This window comes from Rana temporaria, assembly GCF_905171775.1.
Source record: "Rana temporaria chromosome 2 unlocalized genomic scaffold, aRanTem1.1 chr2k, whole genome shotgun sequence".
In the NCBI taxonomy this organism is placed as follows: domain Eukaryota; kingdom Metazoa; phylum Chordata; class Amphibia; order Anura; family Ranidae; genus Rana; species Rana temporaria.
Window position 1 is genome coordinate 923,482 of NW_024404415.1, and position 22,501 is coordinate 945,982.

At 49.5% G+C, this 22,501-nt stretch overlaps 2 protein-coding genes across 2 annotated transcripts in view; one reads left to right on the plus strand and one right to left on the minus strand.

The window, feature by feature from the left end:
• CASQ2 (calsequestrin 2) overlaps positions 1 to 22,501 on the plus strand; it is a 94,228-nt gene that overhangs the window by 10,403 nt on the left and 61,324 nt on the right. The gene's annotated exons all lie outside the window — the stretch shown is intronic.
• Positions 157 to 21,377, minus strand: LOC120921636. Its single transcript, XM_040334153.1, has 2 exons — positions 21,007 to 21,377; positions 157 to 6,853 (listed from the first exon to the last, which is right to left on the minus strand). Exon 2 carries the CDS (start codon positions 4,575 to 4,577, stop codon positions 645 to 647), a length of 3,933 nt encoding a protein of 1,310 aa, XP_040190087.1. The 5' UTR covers positions 4,578 to 6,853; positions 21,007 to 21,377; the 3' UTR covers positions 157 to 644.

Consider the following 22,501-nt stretch of genomic DNA (forward strand, 5'->3'; position numbering starts at 1 on the left):
ATTCTTCTCACTGATCACCAATGTAAGGGACATTCTTCTCACTGATCACCAATGTAAGGGACATTCTTCCCACTGATCACCAATGTAAGGGACATTCTTCTCACTGATCACCAATGTAAGGAACATTCTTCCCACTGATCACCAATGTAAGGAACATTCTTCTCACTGATCACCAATGTAAGGGACATTCTTCCCACTTGCCACCAACAGAGGGGGCATTATTCTCACTGACCATCCCCTTAATGTACTGTGAAGTGTAGCTTTAGTACCGGAATTATTATTAGTGGATACTTCAGGCCTGATATTACTTCGAGGGTTCCTCCATGTTATAAAGGTTGGGAAAGGCTGTTCTAGGAATCTGGTTACAGTGATATCTATGTGCAGAGGCCGTGGTACCATAGATCTGTTCTTGTGGTGTATTGTATAATACGTTTTGTATGAGATTCGTTGATGATATACGCCTTCAATGAAAAGGTTTCTTGGTACAATTTGTACATACACATAATGATTCAGTATAGATCTCTCTATCCAATGAGATGAATTTATCACCATTGGTGTTTGAGGGGCTCCAGTACCCCCATATGAGGAAAGGGCAGTTCACCAGCATACATTGTTATCAGGCTTGTGGGACCAATGATGGCCCTTTAATATCCGTAAGGTAACGTGGTGAAGTCGGGCGCTAGCTGCCTCTTCGTGTACACGCACCTCTGTGTCTTGCGCTGCACTCTTGTCTCAATCTGCCAACTCTTCCTATCTCTGACAATACTGGACTGCTCCACGCCTATCGATCTCTGCGTCTGAGGATCCGAATTTTCAGAGTAATCCAGCACCAGGTCCTTCAGGCTCTCAAAGTTAATGACTTGCCTGTTGGCGACATTTAAAGTTATACCCTTAACTTTTAGGACTGTCTCCCCAGTGTTCAGTTTGTAGCCGTAGGATTTGGGCCCGGCCGATACAAACTCGGTGATGTGTGTTCCGTCCGGAACCTCGCTGGTCAGTTCCCCCAGATAATACCCCAGTGGGGGGTCCCAATCCCCCTTCTTACTCACAAAGATGACTGAGTCAGTGTCGTGGTAGAAGCACCTTTCCTGAAGCCCATCCAGCAGCTTGTACAGCTCTAGTCTGGCATGGGCCGTGGTGAAACAGGCTATGAAGATGTTGGTGTTTTTGTTGGCCTTGTGGTGGCCTTTGGCGTGTTTCCAGTTGACAATTGTCGTCTCATCATTTATGATATTTACCTCAGAAATCTCGACGCAGGGGGAAAACATGAGCCTGAAATGTTCATCAGGGTCTGTGACGATGCTGGTGTGTGGTAAGTCGGTTCTCTGCCCAAATTTACCCCACAAGGAGTTGAGGAAGAGTTTGGAAATTTGTCTCTTGGATGGATTCACTTTAATGTCCTCAGCACATAGCTGAACATCCTCTCTTTTATAGAAGGAGTCAATGAATTCCTTCTTCTTGGCATCATCCGTACACCCGCTGGGATATCCCGAAGCCTCCTGTTTGTACCGGAGATGTTGTTTGACGTAAGGTGCGAAGAGGTCCTCTGTGGTGTCTGGGAAATGCCAGACTTCGTAGATTTGGACGATCTTGTATCCCTTCTCTACCGCTAACTTCAGCTCCACGGTGCACCAAGTCCCGGTCAGAGAGCGCTCCTCATCGCTGTGGGTGCACGGCTCTGGCTGGGAATCTGAGGCACATGTGTAACAAAGAGGAAACAGCAGTTTGTTGTTCAGTTTAACCGGCAAGACCGGAAAAAACAATCTCCTCGGTGGATTGACTTTCACTTTTGCGATACCAAAATATTGCTCAATGGAGCCAAAATCTTTATAAATGATTTTAGGGTGACCCTTGGGGTAGGCTTTGGTTTTATTGATGAAGGGGTAAAGACTTGTGAAATCGTAGTATTTTATTGTCTCATCTTCTTCTGCTTTGTGATAGAACTTGATAGCGTTCGTTCTTCCACCATAAAGAGCATCGCGGGGGTCCAGGGGCTCCGGGAGCTCCTTTTCTAGAAGAAATTTCTGAAGCGATTTATCTTTTTTTAACATCTCATTCCATTCATGTTCCCACAGTATACGGACCACGTAGTCGAGTCCTTCTAGGAAGGACTTTTTATCCAGGAATCGGTGGTACCGTTGGTCGTATGTGAATTTGGTGCCCTCATTGAGATCGTCCCTCTTGTAGCAATCAGGACAGCCGTGGTAAAAACAACCCAGAAACTCGAATGCTATGTCCCTGCCTTTAACAAAAGCATGGCCATCCAAGAAGTACTTCCCAACGTTCTTTTCACCTCCCTTTAAAGCGTGCCGTATGTAAATCTTCTCTGTGTGCTCTACGTACATCAGCCACTGGATAGACGGCGTGGAAAATCGTTTCTGCGTCTTCTGATAATTGTCTGCTGGTAGAATGGCGATGGTGTCTGGTGGGAGAGATGTAAACTGGTACATGGCCATGCAGACCGAGGCCAGCGTCAGGCGCTGAAAGGGGTCAATTGCTCGAGTCTCCGACACCTCTTCACTTTTTTTGCCTTTTCTCCGGCGGTTTACTTTGACTTCCTTTTTGGTCATTTCTATGATGGCGTCTCTGTACATCTGGCAGGCCTCTCTCAGAACGTCCACATCCTTCTTACAATAGGCCTTCAGCTCTTCCTGGAAATGAAACCTGTCCTGCTTGTGCTCCTCGTACCACGCCGACAGTTCTGCTTTCTCGCCGGGCATCATGTTGTCCATCCCATAATGCTCCAGGCCTGGCATGGCACCAACATAGTTTTGGTTCGATTCAGTATTAAAGAAGTGTGGAAAAAAACCTTTGGATCCTGAAAAGCCCATGGCTTGGGGTAACTTGCTGAGTTTCATGGGCAGGAAGTTTAGAGAGTCTATAAATCGAATGTTTAAATCCGGTAAAGTCACACCCAGCAGTCGCCCCCCTTGGTTCACCACCTGGACCTTCATCTTCTCCTTTATTAGCTGTGAAAGGATAAAATAAGAGTCGTACCTCCCGGCATTGTGTGCAATGAATGTATAATCTTTAAATTTAGTCTTGATAAAACATTTGACAAAGTCTTGCACACACGTCGCACCTCGGAACTCCCAGTCGCTGGGGTCAGACAGTCCTTTGGCGTAGATGTAATTGGGAATATGCGTCCCCGTCTCTTGCATGCACTCAAAGTCATAGATGATGTATTTGGTAGTCTCTTCTGGTGGTTTGTATGGCTGCATGTAACAAAGGTGTTTCTTGGTGTCGTCAATGCGTGCACCACACACGTCACAACGCAGGCCGTTGCATTCGTGTTCTTTGATGTTGGTCACAAAACGGTGGCACTTCTTACAGTAAGATTTCTCTACGCACATTGAGCCATCGGCAGTGGCCAGACGACCGTGCTCCTCTAAGCACTTCTCTGAGCGGCAGAAGACGCGGCACCGCTGGCACCTCAGCGTTGGGCCCTTTACCTCCACACAGTCATCTCTCCGACAGGCCCTACAGCAGTATGGGCAGCTATGAGCATTCTTGCGGTGGTAGACCGAGTTACACCTCTCACAGAAGTACGGTTCTCCAAGAAAACTCTTCACATTCTTTATTCCATAATAATGATCGTTGTGGTGTAAAATGTAGAAAGTCTTCTCCTGGGAATGTGATCTCGTCTCATAAAACTGCCAGCGGTCCTGACTCTTATATACTACTTTAATCGTGACATTAAGGTACTCTTCAAACTTCTCAATGTGACTGAATGACACCATCTGATCCTCCGGTATCCCCAAATCTCTGTGTAATCGTTTAGCTTGTTCTAATATACCAATTTCATTGGGGAGGTCCATAAGTGCGTACAGACTGGCCGCGAGGCACATCTTCGAGGTTGGGTCATCAAAGTTGTAGAGCCATCGTTTCTTCTCTGTGATTATCTCACTGTAAGGAATTGACTTCAAAGGTTTCCTCGCACCGCCGCGCTTGTTCCTGAACACCATCACCGTCAGTTTCAGGCAGTTGTTGGAGAGACACTCGGCATTACTCTGAAGCGCGTTGGCGATGTTTTCCAGAAAAGTTTCGGCGTTGAAGAGCTCCTTGGCCTGCTTCTTTGAGAAGACCACATGCAGTGTTTCCCCACCATCGAGCCCCAGCTGGATAAAGTCCCCTGCCTCCACTTCCACCATGCTTTCATTTAATAGAGTCTGAATAGTGGACTGCACAGCTGATAAAGCTTCTGCAAACGTCTGTATCCTGTCCAGGTTGACGAAGCGGAATGTATGGGTGTGTTTGACACCATTAAACTTGGTCAGATTTCTCTCACGGTGGGAAATGTGTTCAAGGTAGACTGACCCGTCTTCAGTCTGAGAGCCGTCATGAGCCGGTCCACGAGGCCCCTGGTCAGTGACCTGGACCGCGATCTCAGTGTCTGGCAGCTGAGCGCCTTGTGTCTGTGATGGTCCAGAATCAGATGTATGGGGGGTCTCGGAGGTTCCAGGCTGCTCTGATTGGCTGGATGCCAAGGTCGATGTTGTAGCATCTGTATTTACATTGTCACAAGGGTGGTCAAGACATCTCCGTTTGCTTAATGGACTTTCATTATCCTGTGACATGGTGAGAGCTCAATATGGTGCCCGAGGCCTCAGAGGAGCCTTTCAACAACAAAGTTCAACTGTCTGTAGGTAGACTGTAGGGTAGGAGGGCTATAGACTGTAGGGTAGGAGGGGTATAGACTGTAGGGTAGAAGGGGTATGGACTGTAGGGTAGGAGGGGTATGGACTGTAGGGTAGAAGGGGTATGGACTGTAGGGTAGGAGGGGTATGGACTGTAGGGTAGAAGGGCTATAGAATGTAGGGTAGAAGGGGTATGGACTGTAGGGTAGAAGGGGTATGGATTGTAGGGTAGAAGGGTTATGGAATGTAGTGTAGAAGTGCTATAGAATGTACGGTAGAAGGGGTATGGACTGTCGGGTAGAAGGGGTATGGATTGTAGAGTAGAAGGGGTATGGACTGTAGGGTAGAAGGGCTATAGATTGTAGGGTAGAAGGGTTAAGGATTGTAGGGTAGAAGGGGTATGGACTGTAGGGTAGAATGGCTATAAACTGTAGGGTAGAAGGGGTATGGATGGTAGGGTAGAAGGGCTATAGATTGTAGGGTAGAAGGGGTATGGATTGTAGGGTAGAAGGAGTATGGACTGTAGGGTAGAAGGGGTATGGACTGTAGGGTAGAAGGGGTATGGACTGTAGGGTAGAAGGGGTATGGACTGTAGGGTAAAAGGGGTATGGACTGTAGGGTAGAAGGGCTATAGACTGTAGGGTAGAAGGGCTATAAACTGTAGGGTAGGAGGGCTAAAGACTGAAGGGTAGTAGAGCTATAGACTGTAGGGTAGGAGGGGTATAGACTGTAGGGTAGGAGGGGTATAGACTGTAGGGTAGGAGGGGTATGGACTGTATGGTAGAAGGGGAATGGACTGTAGGGTAGGAGGGGTATGGACTGTATGGTAGAAGGGGTATGGACTGTAGGGTAGAAGGGGAATGGACTGTAGGGTAGAAGGGGAATGGACTGTAGGGTAGAAGGGGTATGGACTGTATGGTAGAAGGGGTATGGACTGTAGGGTAGAAGAGGAATGGACTGTAGGGTAGAAGGGGTATAGAATGTAGGGTAGAAGGGGTATGGACTGTAGGGTAGAATGGCTATAAACTGTAGGGTAGAAGGGGTATGGACGGTAGGGTAGAAGGGCTATAGATTGTAGGGTAGAAGGGGTATGGATTGTAGGGTAGAAGGGGTATGGACTGTAGGGTAGAAGGGGTATGGACTGTAGGGTAGAAGGGGTATGGACTGTAGGGTAGAAGGGGTATGGACTGTAGGGTAAAAGGGGTATGGACTGTAGGGTAGAAGGGCTATAGACTGTAGGGTAGAAGGGCTATAAACTGTAGGGTAGGAGGGCTAAAGACTGAAGGGTAGTAGAGCTATAGACTGTAGGGTAGGAGGGGTATAGACTGTAGGGTAGGAGGGGTATAGACTGTAGGGTAGGAGGGGTATAGACTGTAGGGTAGGAGGGGTATGGACTGTATGGTAGAAGGGGAATGGACTGTAGGGTAGGAGGGGTATGGACTGTATGGTAGAAGGGGTATGGACTGTAGGGTAGAAGGGGAATGGACTGTAGGGTAGAAGGGGAATGGACTGTAGGGTAGAAGGGGTATGGACTGTATGGTAGAAGGGGTATGGACTGTAGGGTAGAAGAGGAATGGACTGTAGGGTAGAAGGGGTATAGAATGTAGGGTAGAAGGGGTATCTTGTATTGTGAAGATGATTTCCTGTTGAGTCTTTATATTGTATATTGCTTGGAGACTCCTTGCGGTGATCCGGTAGATGGTGGCGGTGGAAGGTTAGTCTATCTCCAGTGATCCGGTAGATGGTGGCGGTGGAAGGTTAGTCTATCTCCAGTGATCCGGTAGATGGTGGCGGTGGAAGGTTAGTCTATCTCCAGTGATCCGGTAGATGGTGGCGGTGGAAGGTTAGTCTATCTCCAGTGATCCGGTAGATGGTGGCGGTGGAAGGTTAGTCTATCTCCAGTGATCCGGTAGATGGTGGCGGTGGAAGGTTAGTCTATCTCCAGTGATCCGGTAGATGGTCGCGGTGGAAGGTTAGTCTATCTCCAGTGATCCGGTAGATGGTGGCGGTGGAAGGTTAGTCTATCTCCAGTGATCCGGTAGATGGTCGCGGTGGAAGGTTAGTCTATATCCAGTGATCCGGTAGATGGTCGCGGTGGAAGGTTAGTCTATATCCAGTGATCCGGTAGATGGTCGCGGTGGAAGGTTAGTCTATATTCAGTGATCCGGTAGATGGTGGCGGTGCCGTCTCTTGTTGTGTCACGTTGAAGTTTTCTTCTGGAAGTAAAAAATAGAAACATTAAAATTTTCGCACTTTGGATTTTCACCATTAAATTACATCACAAAAAAAATGGATGGAGTACAGCGCTCAGGGTGTTTGCACGAAACAATCAACAAAGGGTTAAAAACTAAGTAATAATAATAAAAAATAAAATAATAATGAAATTAAAAGATCAATTAAAAACTGGTAATAAAAGTCACAAACCACATTGGGGATATACGGTATGACTATTCATGTTCAAAGGTCCATGATAGGTTCAGTCCCAGCAAAATGCCAAAAAAGGCTGTGATTGATGACAATGAGGAACTGTTTGTGGTTGAAGGCAGTAAATCAGGGCTGCTATCCGGGAGCGAAGCCAGCTCGGTGTATACAAGAGAAAGACAAAAGAGAGAGAAGCGCCTCTGAGTATGCTGCTTTTAATTTTAAAACAAAAAATATATCCAGCACTTACATCATAGTATTATGGTGCAGTCGTGGGAGCTGGTGTACATCTGTGGCAGACAGTCCGCAAAGCATGAGAGCTGGGCAGCCGGAGGGAGCCGGGGAGAGAGACGGCTAAGTCCTCGTTGTTGTGCCGCTGCTAGGCAATGAATTCATCAGCTGTTGCGTGACGTCAGATCGGACGGAGGCTGAGGGGGACCACAACGCGTTTCAGAGCCTGCGCATGGAAACAACCAGCGCGCTCCTTTTTCAAGTGTGATGGATAGAGGACAAGGCTCATATTTTAAGCAATCATGTGATCAGTGCCGACCAATAGGAGTGCAAGGATAACGAGCAAATGAAAATAAATAAAGCTGCCTAGTTACAGCTGACTGCGGGGACAAAAAATATATACTTAAACTGGGGGATGTTGTAGATTGTAATCTGAAGAAGGTAAAATTTAGCTATAATGAAGTATATATGAGAGGGTTATATATAATAATATAATAAATATATGTGTAGAAAAAGGAGCTATGTCTATACATACATACAAAGGGGGAAGCATGATTGACAAGTAGAGGCAACGTGTTACAAACATTGAGCACTAGGGGGCCACTAGAGTAAGACTATATAAAAGGCACCTCAATTAAAAATATATTATAATGGCAATGCTTGTTAATGGCATTACTAGGGGTGGTATTAGTATTAGTTTAAGACCCGCAAAGCCATAGTGGGGCAGATACAAACATAACATAAAATAATACAATACAAGGACAAGTAGGAACAATCATTAAGCATATTAAGCCCAAATGTAAATGGACACTGGTAAGTAATAGGATATAAGAAAATATATATATATAAATATATGAGTAAAAAATACACATACATATATATAGATAACAATGTAACAATGTAAGGGTGGAAGGACATTGATTATTAGAGAGGGGGGGGGGGAAGCGGGGCGGCCATACATGTAGGGGCACATACATAAACACACATATGCATGTGCCCACATACATGCATACACACACAGTGAAGTTAGAAATGTAAGGAATATTATATTTGAAGTTTAAAGCTTTTCCAGACTGTGCGAACGCGAGACTTTCTGGATATTCACTCTTGATTGTCTCGCTCCTCTCGGCCTCAACGAAGAATTAGATGTTAACGCCATTCTTTAAACTTCAAATATAATATTCCTTACATTTCTAACTTCACTGTGTGTGTATGCATGTATGTGGGCACATGCATATGTGTGTTTATGTATGTGCCCCTACATGTATGGCCGCCCCGCTTTCCCCCCCCCCCCCCCTCTCTAATAATCAATGTCCTTCCACCCTTACATTGTTACATTGTTATCTATATATATGTATGTGTATTTTTTACTCATATATTTATATATATATATTTTCTTATATCCTATTACTTACCAGTGTCCATTTACATTTGGGCTTAATATGCTTAATGATTGTTCCTACTTGTCCTTGTATTGTATTATTTTATGTTATGTTTGTATCTGCCCCACTATGGCTTTGCGGGTATTAAACTAATACTAATACCACCCCTAGTAATGCCATTAACAAGCATTGCCATTATAATATATTTTTAATTGAGGTGCCTTTTATATAGTCTTACTCTAGTGGCCCCCTAGTGCTCAATGTTTGTAACACGTTGCCTCTACTTGTCAATCATGCTTCCCACTTTGTATGTATGTATAGACATAGCTCCTTTTTCTACACATATATTTATTATATTATTATATATAACCCTCTCATATATACTTCATTATAGCTAAATTTTACCTTCTTCAGATTACAATCTACAACATCCCCCAGTTTAAGTATATATTTTTTGTCCCCGCAGTCAGCTGTAACTAGGCAGCTTTATTTATTTTCATTTGCTCGTTATCCTTGCACTCCTATTGGTCGGCACTGATCACATGATTGCTTAAAATATGAGCCTTGTCCTCTATCCATCACACTTGAAAAAGGAGCGCGCTGGTTGTTTCCATGCGCAGGCTCTGAAACGCGTTGTGGTCCCCCTCAGCCTCCGTCCGATCTGACGTCACGCAACAGCTGATGAATTCATTGCCTAGCAGCGGCACAACAACGAGGACTTAGCCGTCTCTCTCCCCGGCTCCCTCCGGCTGCCCAGCTCTCATGCTTTGCGGACTGTCTGCCACAGATGTACACCAGCTCCCACGACTGCACCATAATACTATGATGTAAGTGCTGGATATATTTTTTGTTTTAAAATTAAAAGCAGCATACTCAGAGGCGCTTCTCTCTCTTTTGTCTTTCTATTAAATTACATCACAGTGCTGGAGAAGTGACACCCCCACCTACAGGTGTCACCGGCTGAGCTCTTCTCGGCTCGGATTGGACGGTGCGGAGCGGATGTCGGCTCTCCCCAACTTAGACGAGTAACTCCTGAGCCCTTCACTCTGTGGGCCGGATTCAGATACCTGAGCGTATCTGTCCGGCCGGCGTAAAACGCATCTCCGATACGTTACGCCGCTCTAACTTTGGGTGCGAGTTCTTTATTCAGAAAGAACTTGCGCCCTTAGTTACGGCGGCGTAACGTATGTGTTTTGCGGCGTAAGGCCGCGTAATTCAAATTATTTAAATTTGTGTTGACCCCGCGTTTTTTAAGTTTTATTTGAATGGCGCATGCGCCGTCCGTAAAATATCCCAGTGTGCATTGCTCTAAATGACGTTGCAAGGACGTCATTGCTTTCGACGTGAATGTAAATTACGTCCATCCGTATTCGCGACCGACTTACGCAAACGACGTAAAAATTCAAAACTCGGCGCGGGAACGATGGCCATACTTAACATTAGCTCCCCCTCATATAGCAGGGGTAACTATACGCCGGAAAAAGCCGAACGCAAACGATGTAAAAAAAAAGCGGGAAGGGAGCTCTCAGCCTACACGTCTGTCCAGGTCGGCTTCTGGCCCCGTGACCGGAAGCCGACCTGGACAGACGTGTAGGCTGAGAGCTCCCTTCCAGCCCGCAGCTACCAGGCATCGAATCGGGGGTTAAACTTACCCATCCATGGGCGAATCTCGCACCACACGATCCTCGTCAGCCAGGGGATCATCCCAGCCGCCGCCGGGACCACCGCAGTCGTTCCGGGCATACTTTACATCGCCCCACATGTCGCTGGGCGGGCACAGCAAGATGGCGCCGGACACTACAGCCTCTTGCCACCGCGCCTCCACGCCGCCATCCCCACAGAGCCGCAGCACACTACAGGAGATTTCGACCTCCCCACGGGCGACCCCGAGCTCTACTGGGTCCCAACAGGCGGTGAGTTCCCGGCTACATCCCCTCCACTCTCCGCTCCCGTGTGGGGAGCAGGCCGCACTCCAGCCTCCATCGCAGTACACACAGTGTACAGAGGCCTTCCCTCAACTGCTGAGGATGGCGTCGGATCCCGGCTTACAGGCCTCTGGATCCCTTTCCCCTACTCCATCGGACGCAGCGGAGGACTTCCCAGCCCTCCCAGGCCCCAGCTACCCACTCGAGGCCCCAGGCTTTTTAGGCGGTGGTAGGCCTCAGACCACCACCGGGCTGGATTCTTCCCCAAAGGCCCAGAGGCCCTCTCGATCCAGGGAGCATGGCTCCGCTGGGGGCTCTGCATCAGCCCCCCCCTCCTATGCCCAGGTGGCCTTCACTAAGCAGCAGGTCCCCCAGGAGGACCCACCGGGGCCTAACCCGCTGACCCCCCATGCCACATCATGGTCTGCACCCGGGAAGCCACCATCACCACGGCCTCCCCTCCATGCCCAGGGAGCCCCCTCGGGAGAATACCTTCCACAGGCTACCCTGCTGACCCCCATGCCACATCATGGTCTGCACCCGGGAACCCGCCATCACCATGGCCTCCCCTCCATGCCCAGGGAGCCCTCTCGGGAGAATACCTCCCACAGGCTGCGGCCCCTTACCCGCACTCAGGTTCAGATGGCGGGGCTTGCCCTCCCTGGCAGGCATATCTACAAGCAATACCGACCAAGGAGGATTTCAAACAACTGATAATTGATGTGAAGGCCACCTGCCGAACCGAGATTCAGGCCCTTCATGTAGGCCTAAAGCACCTGGCCGATAGAGTTGAAATGGCTGAGGAGGAAATCCAGGAGACCAAGCTTGCAGTGCACCGGACCCAAACACAGGGCTCGGAGCATCGCCTCATGCTCCGCCACATAGAGGACCTGGACAATAGGGGACGCAGGAATAACATCCGCGTACGGGGCCTACCTGAAACGGAAGATGCTGAGGACCTTCAGGCCACACTACATACACTGTTTAATGAGCTGCTGGGGGAGACCGAAGACAAACGCATCGAGATGGACAGAGCCCATCGAGCCCTCCGTCCTAAAGGCCCCGCTTCTAAGCCCCGGGACGTCATCTGCAGAGTGCATTCCTACCCGCTGAAAGAGGACATCATGCGCAAAGCGCGGGCCGTACGTAACCTGACCTTTAATAACTCCCCGGTACAGATCTATCCGGATCTTTCTTGGATCACAATCCAGAAGCGTAGACTGCTACAACCCCTCCTCCGCTCCTTACAAGAAAATAACATTATTTACAGATGGGGGTTCCCCTTCAGCCTGACGGCCAAACATCAAGGGAAATCAGCTGTTCTACGTTATCCAGATGATCTGGATTCCTTCTGTGACGCCCTGGACATCCCCATCCCTCATCTACCTGAATGGGACTTGGTGGCTGCCCCCCCCCCCCCCGCCACCGATGGTCTGGCAGAAGGTCCCGCCTAACAAACGGTCCAGAGGACAGGACCCGACTCGGAAACCGGCTAAACACAAGAATAACTGACCGGCCCGGCTGGGCCATACCACGCTTTTTCTCACACCCATGAGAGATTCCGAGACCCACTGAAATGACATTCCACCCCCGATTGCCCTTGCTTTATTTTCATCTTATCACTAAGGGCTGGCCTGGGCCGTGGCCTAGGACTGGTCGACTTTTTTCTTCTAACACTGACCCCCCCTGTGGCTTGCCACCCGATAGTTCCCCTCTGGACTTCGGTCTACCCGGGTCTCCCCGGCCCGGACTTTCCCGATTAGTTGGTCGGGGAGTCCAATTGGAACTCCCCCCCCCCCACTTTTTTTTTGTTTTTTTACCCCCCTTTTTTTTTCTTTTTTTGGGGGTTAACTTGATGAAGCTTGTTGTGATAATTGTTCATGCTTTAACCTTAATTCTTTCTTTGCCGCTCTTTAGACCTCCTCTCTTCTCCCCGCAGATTGGCTCCTGCCGGAGGCTTAGTTTTCCTCCGGCTCTCCTCCTGGTGCTGCCATCCTCCCGGACCTGGACTCGTCATCTACTGAAACAGCTAAGTACTCTTACCATCCACCCCTCCAATCACAATGGCTAAGATACTGTCACTAAACGTCCACGGCCTCAATTCCAATAAAAAAACGACATTTGTCGCTCCGAGAATTTAGGCAGTCGAAGGCAGATATAATCATGGTGCAGGAAACGCATTTTAACAAAGGGGACTCCTTCGCATTTGCCTCCAGACACTTTCCCCACACCTATCAGGCTTTTAGCCCGCGTAAGAGAGCGGGAGTCGCCATACTTATTAAAAAGGGGGCTCCCTTTACCTATACCTCCTCCTACTTGGTTGCCAGTAAAAGACAGAATCACTTTTAAGGCACTCTGCCTAATACATAAGTGTATTCAAGGCAACGCCCCCCAATATCTATGCGAAAAAATAAAAGCCCATAACCCCAATCGCATTCTGCGATCCACCAATCAAAACCTCCTCCAGATACCCAAGGCCAGATACAAGTCCAAAGGAGATCGAAGATTTGCAGTCCAGGAACCCCGCCTGTGGAATGCACTACCAACCACCATCCGACTGGAGTCGGACCACTTGGCCTTCAGGAGAAAGATTAAAACCCATCTCTTCTGAGGTCAAGGGGTTCCTTACCCATGAAATGGATACAGCGCCCAGAGGCGATTCAGTTCGCATGTGTTGCGCTTTACAAGTCTCTCTCTCTCTCTCTCTCTCTCTCTACTTGGACCCGCAGGGCCACTTTATCATCCTCAGGGGTCACTGGCAGACACAGGCCATTACCCTTTGTGTTTTGTATGCCCCGAACGTACGTCAGCATAGATTCCTGGCCAAGGTCCTTGCCCGTCTGTCCCGGGACTCTCATGACTATCTGGTGATAGGGGGGGACTTTAATCTTGCTCATTCCGCAACCTGCGATCGCCTGGTGGTGAGCCCTCGGGCGCCACAAGCCCGAGCCCTTAGGGACTCTAAACTATTTCGGCAGCTTACCAGAAGGCACGCTTTGTTTGATGCCTGGAGGGCCCTCCACACGGGCGAGCGCCGATACACCTTTTACTCTGCCCCTCACCACACCCACTCGCGCATAGACTACTTCTTCGTAAACAATAACACGCTGCACGCTGTCAAGTCCGCTCACATACTCCCCATCTCCTGGTCAGACCATGCCCCCCTCACCCTATCCCTCCGCCTAGGCACCCCCCCTCCGCAGGCCCTACAATTGGAGGATGAATAACTTCCTCCTACAACACGACACCTCTAAAGCGGAGTTGGAATCCGCCCTGCGACACTACTTCGTCGAAAACGACACACTGTGGGCTGCCCATAAGGCAGTCCTCAGAGGCCGTTGTCTCGCCCTCTCCTCGGATTTGAAGAGGGATGCCAGAGCAGCCAGAGCGCTGGCTGAGAAACAGTTGGGGGCCCTGGAAGCCCAACTCCAAACCGCTCCATCCATGCTACTCCTTAAACGCATCGTTAGTGTGCGAACGACGCTTCGGGACTTGGCACTAGGCCATGTGGAAAAAGCACTGACCCGACTGAGACAGCTTTACTACGATAAGGGCAACAAAGCACAGGCACTTTTAGCCAGGAAGTTGGCAGACCGGACCCTCACTTCTACCCCACACAACATCACGAATAGAGGGGGGGGATCTACTGACCCACCCTCAGGAGATAGCGAACACCTTCGCTGACTTCTACACAGATCTTTATAATAAAGCGGAGATTCCACATGACCCCCCGTCACCCAAGCTGTCGGCTCGCATGACCCAGTATCTCGAGCAGGCCAGTTTGCCCAAGCTCCGGGACTCTGACTTGCAGGACTTAAATGCCCCTATTTCGGCGGAGGAACTGGCGGCGACGGTGAAGGCCCTTCCAACACACAAGTCTCCTGGCCCTGACGGGCTGCCGTATGAGTACTATAAGGCCTTCCTTCCCATCCTGAGCCCTCACATGACCAAGCTATTTAATGCTTTACTCCAACAAACCCCTATCCCGAATGACATGCAAGGCTCCTTCTTGACCCTGATCCCAAAACCAGATAAGGACCCGGCCTCCTGCGCAAGTTATAGACCCATAGCCCTCCTAAATTCGGACCTAAAGATTTTCACCAAAATATTATCGACCCGACTGAACGTACTCCTCCCTGCTTTAATACACAAGGACCAGGTGGGCTTTGTCCCTCTGCGTCAGGCGGGGGACAACACCAGGAAAGTCATAGACCTTATAGATATAGCTAATAGAGACAACTCGAAATCCCTGATCCTTAGCCTAGACGCGGAAAAGGCCTTTGATCGGCTGAGCTGGCCATTTATGTTCGCCACATTAAGACATATAGGATTCAGGGGACCCTTCCTCCAGGCGGTACAACATCTTTATTCCTGCCCAACCTCTCAAGTTAAAACCCCCTTCGCCACATCGTCCACCTTCCAAATCACTAATGGCACCCGACAGGGGTGTCCGCTATCCCCCCTGCTATTTGCCCTCTGCGTTGAGCCCCTGGCGGCGACCATCAGGGGAAATCCGGACATTCTGGGTATCTTGGTGCGGGGTAAGGAATTCAAAATATCACTATTCGCGGATGACATCATCCTCACGTTGACCCAACCTAGGATCTCCCTTCCCAATCTGCACGCCGAACTGGACCGCTACGGGGCGTTCTCGGGATATAAAACAAACGCCTCAAAGTCTACGGCCCTTCCAATTAATATTCCAGGGGATGAGGTCCACCATTTGCAGTCTTGCTTTCCCTATAAGTGGGAAAGCACTTCCCTTAAATATCTAGGGGTTCATATTACCCCCTCCTTTAACACCCTGTATCAAGCCAACTTTCCTCCCCTCTATCGGTCGATTAGGGAGCTCCTCCAAAAATGGAAGACCCACCAGATCTCCCTCTTAGGGCGGATCGCGTCTGTGAAAATGGTAATCCTCCTCAAGCTCCTTTACCTATTTCAGACGCTACCCATCCCGATTTCATATGCTCATCTACGCAGGCTCCAGAGCGACATACTACGCTTTGTCTGGAACTACAAAAAACACAGAATACCCGGCTCGGTAATGATGGCGGCGCGCACAGATGGAGGACTAGCGTTCCCCAATCTGATTAAATACTATCAGGCAGCTCAGCTCCGTGCAGTGGTCTTGTGGTTCCCCCAGAGATCCTATAACAAGTGGACGGAAATAGAAAAGATTTGGTTAGCCCCTATACACCCAAACAGTCTCCTTTGGGGTGCAGATGCGGAGGTGGACTCGGGCAGACTGTTGGGATCAGTATCCCAGCTGCGCCAGCTTTGGCGCAAGTTGTCTCGGGAAGGTGAGCTCAAGTCAGAGCACTCACTGCTGAATTCCTTCCTTTGCAACCCGAAAATACCGGACAGTTTGACCCACCAGATGTCTTGGCCGTGGGCGTCGCGGAACCTGTTTCATTTCGGCCATTTAGTAGACCCTCGGTCTCGTAGATTGCTGCCTTTCTCGGAGCTCCAAACTAAATATGACCTGCCAAAAGAGGTGTTCTATAGTTATCTGCAGATCAGACATTTTGCCCAAACCATAGCCCCACATCTCAAATTTTCCCCACCTTCTCCGTTTGAGCGTATTGTTCTGGGAGGGCTCTTCCGTAGAGGGCTGATCTCGGATATATACCAGATCTTGAACGCATACAACATTCCAGCTCGAGCAAAACATGCGTACATGTTACGGTGGGAGAGAGAGCTGGGGGAGGAGCTTACAATGGAGGCTTGGCAGGCCGTCTGGGGGCAGGCTGCTAAAAGCTCCCTGTGCACCCTATACAAAGAGAATGCTTACAAAATTATTTTCTTCTGGTACCAAACCCCGGACATACTCCATAAAATATATCCCTCCACTTCTGACCGCTGCTGGCGTTGCCAGCGGGACAGAGGCTCTCTCTTCCACATATACTGGTGGTCATGCCCCCTCATAGCTCCGTATTGGCAAAGTACACAACAATTGCTATCCCGCCACTTTGAGGAGCGGTTCCCCATGTCACCCAAATTTTTCCTGCTGGGCCTTGATCAGCCAAACATGGCCAAACCGTATAAGAAACTGCTCAGACATATTCTGACTTCAACCAGATGCCTGATTGCCTTGAACTGGACAAACCCCCCCCCCCCCCATCCCAGGAGGCCCTGTACTCCAGGGTCAAGGATGTGGAGCTAATGGAGAAGATGACAGCTAGAATGCAAGATAGGCTGGACGACCATGATGAGGTCTGGGAGAGGTGGCGCCAACGGGAGGACCCGCCATGAGCCAATGCAGGAGTCAACACGGTAACCTAACGCTCTTTTTTACTTATTCTCTCTTCTTTCTCTCTCTTTTCCCTTTCCTCTATCCCTTTCTGGAAAGGCAGACTCTCTCTGCCAAGTTATATGTGATACCAACTTTAGAATATTGTTTACTATGTTTAGTATTAATGGCACCGATACCGAGGGAGACTGTTTACATTTCGCACTGTTTTATACTTTCGGCCCATTCCCCTTTATTTCCGTGGTGCACTCAGTGCGCATTGTTATAACTGTATATGGGTTTCATCTGACTCCTTCTGTGCCAATGTTTTGTTATTACCTATGAGAAATTTAATAAAAACTGTTATTTGAAAAAAAAAAAAACGCCGGCGGGACGTACGTTTCTGAATCGGCGTAAATCCTAATTTGCATATTCCTCGCGTAAAAATACGGAAGCGCCACCTAGCGGCCAGCCTGGAATTGCAGCCTAAGATCCGACGGTGTAAGACAGTTACATCTGTCGGATCTTAGGAATATCTATGCGGAACTGATTCTATGAATCAGGCGCATAGATACGACCGGCAGAACTCAGAGATACAACAGCCGGACTCAGAGATACGACGGCGTATCTCTTTCTGAATCCGGCCCTCTATGTTACACACTCCTGAGCCCTGCGCTCTGTATGTTATACACTTCTGAGCCCTGCACTCTGTATGTTACACACTCCTGAGCCCTGCGCTCTGTATGTTATACACTTCTGAGCCCTGCACTCTGTATGTTACACACTCCTGAGCCCTGCACTCTGTATGTTATACACTCCTGAGCCCTGCACTCTGTATGTTACACACTGCTGAGCCCTGCTCTCTGTATCGTACACACTCCTGACCCCTGCACTCTGTATCTTACACACTCCTGACCCCTGCACTCTGTATCTTACACACTCCTGAGCCCTGCACTCTGTATGTTATACACTCCTGAGCCCTGCACTCTGTATGTTACACACTGCTGAGCCCTGCACTCTGTATGTTATACACTCCTGAGCCCTGCACTCTGTATGTTACACACTGCTGAGCCCTGCACTCTGTATGTTACACACTCCTGACCCCTGCACTCTGTATCTTACACACTCCTGAGCCCTGCACTCTGTATGTTATACACTCCTGAGCCCTGCACTCTGTATGTTACACACTGCTGAGCCCTGCACTCTGTATGTTATACACTCCTGAGCCCTGCACTCTGTATGTTATACACTCCTGACCCCTGCACTCTGTATGTTACACACTCCTGAGCCCTGCACAATGCACATTTCATACTCGGTAGCTTAAACACTCTTTTTTTTTATCAAGCAAATTTATTCAAAGTGAAATTGCCACACTTCCAGGAACAGGGCGTGGGGCTGACGCATCCCTCCCGGGATTTCCAATGACCTCGATTGTTGATCGATGGCGAAACGCGTTAATCCTCCCCATGTTGGTGGAGCGCCCTCATTCTCTCGTGCCAGTCTGGGAACGTTACCAAGGAGCTTTCAGCTGTTGGTTCCATTTCCCTTCCTATTCCTCCTCAGTAAACTTCCCCCCCATCATCCGAGCCGTTCTGGCTGGGGGTTAGTCAGCGTGCTCGCCCCCTCCCTTGGGACCACATCCCTGCGGGGGGACGCTGTGTTCACAGGGGCTCGCCCCCTCCCTTGGGACCACTTTTCTGAGAGATGTGGGGGAGGGGGAGGTCTTTTTGACCCCGCCTCTCTCCATAAAGAAGACCTGTCACGTACCATTCCTATTACATGGGATACTTGTAATAGGAATAAAAGTGATAAAAAAAATTTAAATGTAAAAAAAAGTGTAAAAATAAAAAAAATTCAAGTGGGATTCCACCCGAAGTTTGGCGCCGTTCCACGAGTGTGCCCAATTTTGAAGCGTGACATGTTGGGTATGTACAGTATTTATTCGGCGTAATGTCATCTTTCATATTCTAAAAAAATAAAAAATTGGACTAACTTTACTGTTTGTTATTTTTTTAATTCATAAAAAAATTATTGTGCAAATACCGTGCGAGATAAAAAGTTGCAATGACCGCCTAAATATATATATAATGTTTGGCGGTTCTGAGTAATTTTCCATCAAAAAAAAAAAAGATGATTTTTACGTGAAGGAGAGAATTCCCGGAATAGGCGCGGTATGGGAGGGGTTAAAGTGATTGTAAACCCTCCGAGGCGACTTTTATCTGTTACTAATGTAGATAACAGAGCTCACTGCTTTCGTTTCCCTGGAAATCGTCTCGTAATCCGAAATGGCGCCATGCGCGATTGTGCTGTAGGTGGTTTTCGTTTAACCCCTTCCATGCCGCGCCTATTCCGGCACTTCTCTCCTACATGTACAAATCCTCTATCTTTTGCTAGAAAATTACTCAGAACCCCCAAACATTATATATGTTTTTTTAGCAGACACCCTAGGGAATAAAACGGCGGTCATTGCAACTTTTTATCTCGCACGGTATTTGCGCAATAATTTTTCAAAACGCCTTTTTTTTTTTGGAAAAAAAAAAAACGGTTTCATGAATTAAAAAAATAACAAAACAGTAAGGTTATCGCAATTTTTTGTGATAATGTGAAAGAAGATGTTGTGCCGAGTAAATAGATACCTAACATGTCACGCTTTAAAATTGCGCACACTCGTGGAATGGCGCCAAACTTCGTTATTTAAAAATTCCCATAGGCGACGCTTTGAAATTTTTTACAGGATACCAGTTTAGAGTTACAGAGGAGGTCTAGTGCTAGAATTGTTGCACATGCTCTAACGCACGCGGCGATACCTCACATGTGGGGTTTGGACGGCGTTTACATATGTGGGCGGGGCTTACGTGTGCGCTCGCTTCTGAGCGCGAGCTACCGGGGACAGGGGCGTTTTAAAAAATAATTGTATTTATTTATTTATTTTTATTTATTTTTACACTTTTTTTTTATTTTTTGATCACTTTTATTTCTATTACAAGGAATGTAAACCTCTCTTGTAATAGGAAATGTGTGTGACAGGTCCTCTTTATGGAGAGAGGCGGAGTCAATAAGACCTCCCCCTCCCCCCACATCTCTCCTCCAGGCTGGAAAGCATGAGATTGTGAAAAATAAATCACCGATCTCATGCTTACTAGTCGCAATCGCGGCTTTGTTTACTTCCGGGTACCCGGGCGTGACGTCATCACGTCGCGCTCGGGCCTCCAACGGTCATAGAGATGACCGGTGACCATCTGGTCACCAGTCATCTCTATGCTTCCCATCCAGCGCCGGACGATTCTTTCTCCGGGCCCCCGATGGCACTGGGGGAGCCCGGAGAAGCACCGGATGGCGGCGGGAGGGGGGGGGATGCCCCCTCCCGCCGTCTATAAGAACGAATCCGCCGCCATGATCGTTCTTATGATGCGCAGGATCGCCGCCGCCAAAGAATGATATCTTAATGATGCCTCTAGCTGCCCCCATCGTTCAGATATCCCCCGCACAAAGCCCAGGACGTCATGTGACGCCCACCCGGGATGAGAGATCCCCCTCTGTGGACGTCACATGACTATGGGCCGGTACTAAAAGGGTTAATCGGCACATAAAGAGCGTGCCGTTTCTATTTTCCCTGCACGCCGGGACGTTTGCGTTGGCGAGCTTCCCCCTCAGAACGGCACAGAGGAGAATTCTCGCGATGCCGCTCTGATCATCTGGTTACGGCGCTACGACGCTATGGCGCATGCGCGAGATTTTCGAAGGCAAACATAGTAAAGGGCTGTTGCCTCTTTTGCCTACCCCTCGGCCCTGAATATCAGGAACTGTTTCCTGCTTGCCATCGTGTGTATTGGATATGAGTAGAGCTGTGACCCCCCCTCCCCCTCCAGGAGTGTATGGGTTGCAGAATTTGCCCCCCCCCCCCCCACCCTGCTGAATCGGCCAAAGGCAGCCGCCTCTTCTGCCCACCCCTCAGCCCAGTCCCTGGATATAGAGAATATTTCTGGTGCCCCCAATTCCTCTTCCTGGGGGGGGACGCCTTGCTGGGAGTCAATGAGAGCGGAGAACGATCGGCTGGCGCTCGCGGGCGCCCTTAAAACGCTTGAGTCATGTGACAGCGCGGGACGGAACCCCAACACCCCCCCCCCCCTGAGAGCAGAGAAGAGGAAAATTAGGAGGAATAATGAAATGTCACAAACCTTCTGAGAGCGGAGAGACGCGGCGTCAGTCCTGCGACCGATCGGTGAGGACCGATAATGATGGGCGATCGATCGCCTGGTGGGGGAGACCAGTGAGAGATAATGATAGTCGGCTTCTCTCTGCGCTGAGTGTGAAGTACCTGTGCTTACCTGGCCTGATACACCTGTGTGATGTCATCCTGCCAGTGGGAGGGGCTTGTTGTGCAGGGCGCAGCCTCTGACATCTGTTATCAGTCCTCAGATCAGGAGAAGGGAACAGCTGCAGGGAGGAGGCACGGGGCACATGACACCCCGCAGGGGAGAATGCCGGGGGAGCTGGAAATAGAAGGAAGAATGACATTCAGCTGGAGGAGGTGAAAGAGGAGCCGAGGGAGAGAATTCTGTGAGATCGGCATGGAGGAGATCGGCATGGAGGAAGGAGATCCTCACAGTATGGGAGGGAGGAAGGAGGACCCCAAACAGCAGTCTGATTTCCCAACACAATGACCCCCCCCTGGGGCAGAACCCCCTCACCCAGCCCCCGAGAAACTGACATACCTCCAACCAATCGTCTAATTCCTCCACACAATGACCTCCCCCGACCAGAACCCCCTCCTCCCCGACACCGGGACCCCGGAGAAGCCAACAAACCTACAACCAATCTTCTAATTGCCCCACACAATGACCCCCCCTGGGGCAGAACCCCCTCCTCCCCGACACCGGGACCCCGGAGAAGCCAACAAACCTACAACCAATCTTCTAATTGCCCCAAACAATGACCCCCCCCGACCAGAACCCCCCACGAGCCCCCGAGAAACCGACATACCTCCAACCAATCTTCTAATTCCCCCACACAATGACCACCCCCCCCCGACCAGAACCCCCTCACCCAGCCCCCGAGAAACCGACATACCTCCAACCAATCGTCTAATTCCCCCACACAATGACCCCCCCCCCGACCAGAACACCCTCACCCAGCCCCCGAGAAACTGACATACCTCCAACCAATCGTCTAATTCCCCCACACAATGACCCCCCTGGGGCAGAACCCCCTCCTTCCCGACCCTGGGACCCCGGAGAAGCCAACAAACCTACAACCAATCTTCTAATTGCCCCACACAATGACCCCCCCCCCCGACCAGATCCCCCTCACCCAGCCCCCGAGAAACCGACATACCTCCAACCAATCTTCTAATTCCCCCACACAATGACCCCCCCCCCCCCGACCAGAACCCCCTCACCCAGCCCCCGAGAAACCGACATACCTCCAACCAATCGTCTAATTCCCCCACACAATGACCCCCCCTGGGGCAGAACCCCCTCACCCAGCCCCTGAGAAACCGACATACCTCCAACCAATCGTCTAATTCCCCCACACAATGACCCCCCCTCCCGACCAGAACCCCCTCACCCAGCCCCCGAGAAACCGACATACCTCCAACCAATCGTCCAATTCCCCCACACAATGACCCCCCCCCGACCAGAACCCCCTCACCCAGCCCCCGAGAAACCGACA